The 6,231-nt window shown below is 37.9% G+C and overlaps 1 protein-coding gene across 1 annotated transcript; it reads right to left on the bottom strand.

Annotated features, from left to right (window-relative positions):
• Nucleotides 1-2,353: 2,353 nt before the first annotated feature.
• LOC121950570 (uncharacterized) lies at nt 2,354-3,713 on the bottom strand. Its single transcript, XM_042496609.2, has 5 exons — nt 3,609-3,713; nt 3,463-3,519; nt 3,336-3,394; nt 2,477-3,089; nt 2,354-2,405 (listed from the first exon to the last, which is right to left on the bottom strand). Exons 2-4 carry the CDS (start codon nt 3,465-3,467, stop codon nt 2,488-2,490), a joined length of 666 nt encoding a protein of 221 aa, XP_042352543.2. The 5' UTR covers nt 3,468-3,519; nt 3,609-3,713; the 3' UTR covers nt 2,354-2,405; nt 2,477-2,487.
• Nucleotides 3,714-6,231: the final 2,518 nt, after the last annotated feature.

Below are 6,231 nucleotides of genomic sequence, written 5' to 3'. Positions count from 1 at the left end.
ATGTAGTACATCGTACAGGCATATAATTCATTTTAAAATATTGAAAAATGATGATAATAGTATCATTGAAACAGTTTCAAATACATAAAAATAAAAAAGCACAACGTAAAACAAAAATACAGACAGGCCTGACATTATGATTGTATAGGGGAGATACAGTAGAATCCAAAATATACACACCTTTGTTTTTTTTATTATTATTATAAACACAAAATTTCCAATTTAAGAGGTCTTTATAGTTTTCTTCTCCCGCTTTTATATTTTCTTCACACTGATATCACTCTGTGCACAGACTACACTTAAAAATCACATTGTTAATTTTTGTCAGTCCTAATCATATCAATATTCTTTATCACAATTTTAACCCTTTGAAAGCCAGATTTTTGGCATTATGCCACCATATTTTTTGTTGAAAATCTACAGTATACTAACATGCAAAGCAGATATTATTGTTATTACAGCTTGGGGTATGTCAATGATTTGTAGCAACAATGACTGTAACAGTGCACCTAGTAGAAATAGCAATTTTAAAAAATTGCTAAAATTAATTTTTTTAAATAACGTATGAAATAAAAATGAAAATTCCAAGGCAAAAGCCCAGAAATAATACACATATTTCTATGTGTTGGTGTTTGTGGAATCAAAAATTGCAGTTTGAATGGGTTTCAATGGCACATTTTTTTGCATTTAACAGTATAAATGTAACAATTGTTTACAGTGTATTTTAGAGTTATTGTAGGAGCCAAGTTGGAAATTCAAACATTAAAAAAAAGAAAGTTTCCTGCATGCTGAGAGCTGTCATGTTGTTCTTTATTTTCTATCATCTTTAGCAATTTAGCTTTTAGCTTCTCTAGTAGTGTATCTCAAATCTTAGTTTCTTTAGGTAACCGTTCAGCTTCAGCATGCACAGCACTGTCTGCAGGAAATGATTTTGCAGTTATTTCTGCAGCTGTTTTTTTCCTGCAGTAGTATGAGGTGTATTATGGTCCATTTCTTATGGTCTTTATTTGGTTAGGCACAAAGAGACCTTGAGGTCAGAGGTCTAGGGATGGTCTCGCCTGGGAGTCAAGTGTGTAGAATATTGGAGCCAGGTTAAAAATAACATGGAATGAGGCTCCCTCCAAAAAAGGACATATTTGTGGGGTCTTGTGATTGATTACAGCAGGTGAAGAGTTGTTTCACTGAAGAATGTATTGATGCCTGGACTTATGTAAGAGACTTGCATGAGCTGTAAGGTAGAGAGATTCGTATTGGTCCTGAATCCTCACAGGCAGACCATGGTGTCTGGTGGATGCTGAACTTTGTTATAATAGACTTATTCTTATGCAACAAAGTCGGTGTCAGCAGAGGTTTCTTCATCTACACATCTCTATTTAATAAACAAGTATAATGAGCAAATTCATTTTTGCATAAAAAAATAAAAATACAGTATATATAGCACAGCTATTGTTCAGTTGCATGTCCCTCAGTTTGTTTGGTAGCCAACCTTCTGGAAGAATCTTCAACCTTATTGTCTCATCAGGCCAGTTCATACTTTCAGAGGGCTTGATAAGCTGATTTAATTCAGCTGTGTTGCAGATGGGAGACATTTAAAGATGCAGAAACTGGTACTTAAGTTTGGGAAATGCCATTAGTGTAGGCTTAGCCCCATGTTTGTCATGACCCCCCCAACTTCACTCCAGGATTAGGTCATCAGGATTGTCTCCAGACCAATGTCAAATGCTATACCAGTTTGGCATTAGCACATTTCATTCCCCCACAGAATGAAGGCTCTCATTTTGGTCTAATGAGTTTCACATTTTGTTATAAACATTTAGGCCTTTTCTCCTCTTCAATTTAATAGAAAACTAGGGTTTATTTCATTTTCCCTATATGGAACAAAACTTGAAGCTCATTTCAAAACCTTACCAAGCTGGCAATTTGTTATATAAAAAGATCTCTTCCAAGACTGAAGTCTGAGGCAGGGCCAGTCTGAATATTGATCATTTGACTTAAAACATGGTTTGCTCTGGTTTCTTGACAAGTTGTGATTAGGTTTGATCACAAGCCACTTCAGAATTTTAGAGGGAAACTAAGACCACTTCCTCTTAAGGGTCTTGGCACTGTGACTCTAGACCCAAGACTGATTAATACTCCCAGGTGCAGCTTTTAAGTTTAGCATAATGTTGGATTGCATTTAAATATCCTGCCGGTTTAGCACTGAGACCTTCAGACAATTATCGAATAACCCAAGGAAGGTGAGGAATTTTTCATGGGCAAAATGCACAGGTATGACCAAGCTGTACGAAAGATTAGCTTCCTGCTAATGTGTGCTACCGTTTCCAGAATTGCCATCTCATGCAAAACAATCAAATGCTTGTTTAAAGACATTTATTGAATCAGAACATGTAGCTGGAACATGATACCTGCAAAAAAGGAAACAATGGTCAGTCATGGTTGATAATATTGATGAGTTATTGAGTGAATTAGGTCTTACCTTACAGTTCTTTAATAGCCTTTCTTGGTTGGATCTTTAGCAGGACCACTCGGCTTAGAGGTTTTGCTAATGCGTCTGTATACTGGCATCATCTCAGGAACAGGCTCTCCTGGGGTGTAGCGGGTTTGAGCGAACACTGCTCTTCCTCGCTGGTAGCTTGACCGAGAGCTGAAGGAGAAAACTGGCTCCAGATCAGACACGTCACTGAAGACCGGCTCAGGGTCCTCAGCACCACCATCATAGAAATCAGCAGATCCAGAGCTCCGGCTGTCCGCGGCATAAGCATCAGCTGTGTTACCGTAGCTGCCACCTGGAGCACTGCTCTCATACCCATAACCTGCATAACCAGCCCCGTATTCGCTGACATCAGGGCTGTAATAGCCATCATCCCAAGAATTAGCATAGCCACCATAGGCACCACCTGCAGCCATATAACTGCCAGGTCCAGCACTGGAAACGGCCTCTTGTGGAGAGGGAGCAGCTTGGGCAAATTTTTGGTTTGGTAGACTTGGTTTAGAGGAGCTGCTGCCTGGGTCAGAACTCCCCATTCCACTGTACCAATTCCCAAAAGATGGCCTCACGAAGCCCATGTCAGCACTGTTTGCATCAGATTCTGATGAGAGAAGATTAGTTAATAACCAGCATTCATTTAAAGCAACAATGCAGCTTTTTGTCAAGTCTCATTCCCCAGTCACCAAATACCAACACGTTTGGTTGATTGTCAGACTGAAGCACCAACCCAAAACATTGGTATTTGATGACATGGGAATAAGACTCAACTATCTAAAAGCTGTATGATGTTGCTTTAAAACTTTTAATTCAAAGTCAGTTTTATTAGACAAAAGGCAACACATCTTACTCTTTCCCACTGGGCCACAGGTGATGCTTCCAATCAGCAGGCATGAAATCCACAAGACCCTGCAGGTACCTTAGTTTTAGATTAAAGGGTTTAAATTTCAACAAACTGAAGCCAGTAATTTACTTACCTCATTCTGTACTTATTTGGCAGTTCAGGATAGAGTTGAGTCTGATTAGTGACCTGTCTGAGAAATTGGAAACTTCTGGTTAACAATGACATTGTAGCTATAAACGAGACGTAAATCAGCTGAAACCAAAACAATCTTCTACTTACTGTCGTTCTTCCCCACAGGAACCTGTCCGTAATGTTTTTCTGAGCAAAGAGCTCCTTTTAAGTGACTCTCAGTGTGGGGAAATTGATTGCTGAGTGGTAACAGCTGGTGGTAAAGGGCACTAAGGTGTGGTTAACCCTTCAAAACCTGATCAGATTGATTTGATTTCTTTTGAAAACATGGCAAGGAGCAACATGGCAAGAGATGTGCCACAAGTTGCAAAAAATAGGAAATGCTTACAAGAGAATGACCTGAAAATTTGTTTTTTTTTTTCTTTTCTTTTGTTAATAAAATTCAGGTAACTTTTTTTGTAATTCTTAACTTTTCCCCATGTTTTTTGACAGAAATCAAGCCTATTTGTTCAGTTTTCAAAGAATTAATGTCAAAGTTCCCATGTTAGGATCAAAGTTGCACATATTTTACGAGACATAATGAAATCACACAAATCAAATCAAGTCACACACTTTCTTTCAAACAGAAAACTCAGCAGTAAGATCTATGTATTTCCAGCCCAGTCACCAGGAGAAGGGGACATGCCCCCGGTACCCCCGGAAATCTACACCTACTCTGCTGTAATGCCTTTATAGATCAATACCTCCTGTTGAACACAATTCAGTTTGATTTAAAAGGAATCCACACGTTCCTCTCGAATACAACAGAAAAAAGACTGAAGAGTTTCATATTAGCGTTGTCCAGCAGAGAGCAGCATACATCTGCCAGTGCTGAAGCACTTTAATGATCTTTCATCAGAGGAATTAGTTTATTTTTAAGTTAGGGTAATGTTCAAAATGCCAAAATAAGAACAGTCAACTGTCCAGTCACAGCTTGGGGGTTCAGTACCATACATATTGGGGGTATGTTCCAAATTTCTAAGGAAAATCCCTTAAATTATTTTTTATAGTAATTTTCCAGGCAACATTTGCATCAGAATCATACTTTATTGTCATTATATGTAAACATACAATAAAATTATCAGTAGCAATTCTGTTTGGTGCAAAACATAAAATAGTAAAGTGCCAAGTAGTAAAATAGTGCAATTTAAAAGACATCAGTCATTCACGAATGAATAAATAAAAACCCAGGGAAAATGCAACAGTGATAATAAATGACAGTGAGGTAGGAATTAAAAACTAAATAACTTAAGTAGTTAATAAAAAAACAGAAATAAAATCGTATTGAATTCACGTTTAAGACATGTTTGAGCAATAAAATCATTTTGGGGGCCCATGATGATTCTAAATAGGCTTTAAAATGGGCCCTATATTGTCCAGGGGTTCTAAAAGGGTTTTTGCTCACTTTGGTGGATTTACCCAAAAAGGCGCTTTAAGCAAAAACCAAGTGTTTCTTAGAGAATAGACAATCGTAAAAACTAAAAAATTATCTCTGTTTGGGATTACAGCTGAGCATGTGTTCTCCTGTGAGCTTAGCCATGGTGCTAAAGCAAATGTCAAGTTAGTAAGCAACTTTTTAGGCTACAGCTTGTGAGTTTTACCAACAAGTGACAAACGCTCTCAATAGAGCTGGCGGGAAGGCGTTTCAGGCACACACCACTCACATGATGCACATCCAGCCCGGGAAAAACCCCACTATTTTAGAGAATCCCGTTAGCAACTGGCAAATTAGCAGTTAGCGTTACCAACTGGTAAATTAGCAATTAGCATTAGCAACTGGGAAATTAGCAGGTAGCATTAGCAACTAGCAAGTTAGCAGTTAGTATTAGCAACTGGCAAATTAGCAGGTAGCATTAGCAGCTAGCAAATTAGTTGTTAGCATTAGCAACTGACAAATTAACAGTTAGCATGAGCAATTGGCATATAAGCAGTTAGCATTAGCAACTGTAAATTATCAGTTAGCAATCAGTTAGCTGGTAAATAGCAAAAGAAAAAACAGTAATTACTTTTTAAATATACTTACAGATCCCACATCAGCAGTTTCTCCTCAGACAGTTAGCGTGAATCCGACCTTCAGAAACAGTTTTTGAGCAAATCCTGAGTGAAAAAATGCCGTCAAAAATCAAATTCAACCAATATGCTCTTTTGTTGTCAACAGCTGGGAGTCCATGTAGACACTTTGCTCATCTCAGCTAAGAACAGAGTAATTAGCGTGCCAACCTCTTACTTTGGTGATTAAGTCCACCTAGTCAACTGCAATGCCAAAGAAAAATGGCTGCTGTTTTTATGGCTCTCTGAAAACTCTGGGAGGCCTGTTAGGGTGGTGACCAAGTGACCAGGATTTAAGAGTTTATTTCTAAACAGCTTGTTTCAGTGCAGCACAGCACAGCGCTACACTACAGAGCGCTCCATCCCACAACTGAATGACTTGGTATTCTTATTCCACAATTTGGGAACACCAGAGACCCAAATATTCATTCATATGCACTAAACAGTATAGGGCCCCTTTTTTAAAGCTTGTTCGTGGCGGTAATAACAACTTTGCTGAGAAAGCAGCACTTGATTTTAACCTTGCTATCTTTAGGTTTTACCCTGCCTCTGATGTTTCCTCACTTGTTGTAACCTTTTCTCAGAGCACTCTTATATAAATGTTTAACTTAAAGGTCCCAAGATAATAATAATGACAATAATAATAATAATAATAATAATAATGATAATAATGATAATAATGATA

This window comes from Plectropomus leopardus, chromosome 7, assembly GCF_026936395.1.
Source record: "Plectropomus leopardus strain MGB_pleo_1.0 chromosome 7, ASM2693639v1, whole genome shotgun sequence".
In the NCBI taxonomy this organism is placed as follows: Eukaryota; Metazoa; Chordata; class Actinopteri; order Perciformes; family Serranidae; genus Plectropomus; species Plectropomus leopardus.
The sequence above is the reverse complement of the archived record's forward strand: the minus strand, read 5'-3'. Positions and strand labels throughout refer to the sequence as shown.

Coding starts and splice junctions, on each gene's coding strand:
- LOC121950570 (XM_042496609.2), bottom strand. Junction 3,090..3,335: donor CTGTGGCCCAGTGGGAAAGA/GTAAGATGTGTT, acceptor TTCTCTCATCAG/AATCTGATGCAAACAGTGCT.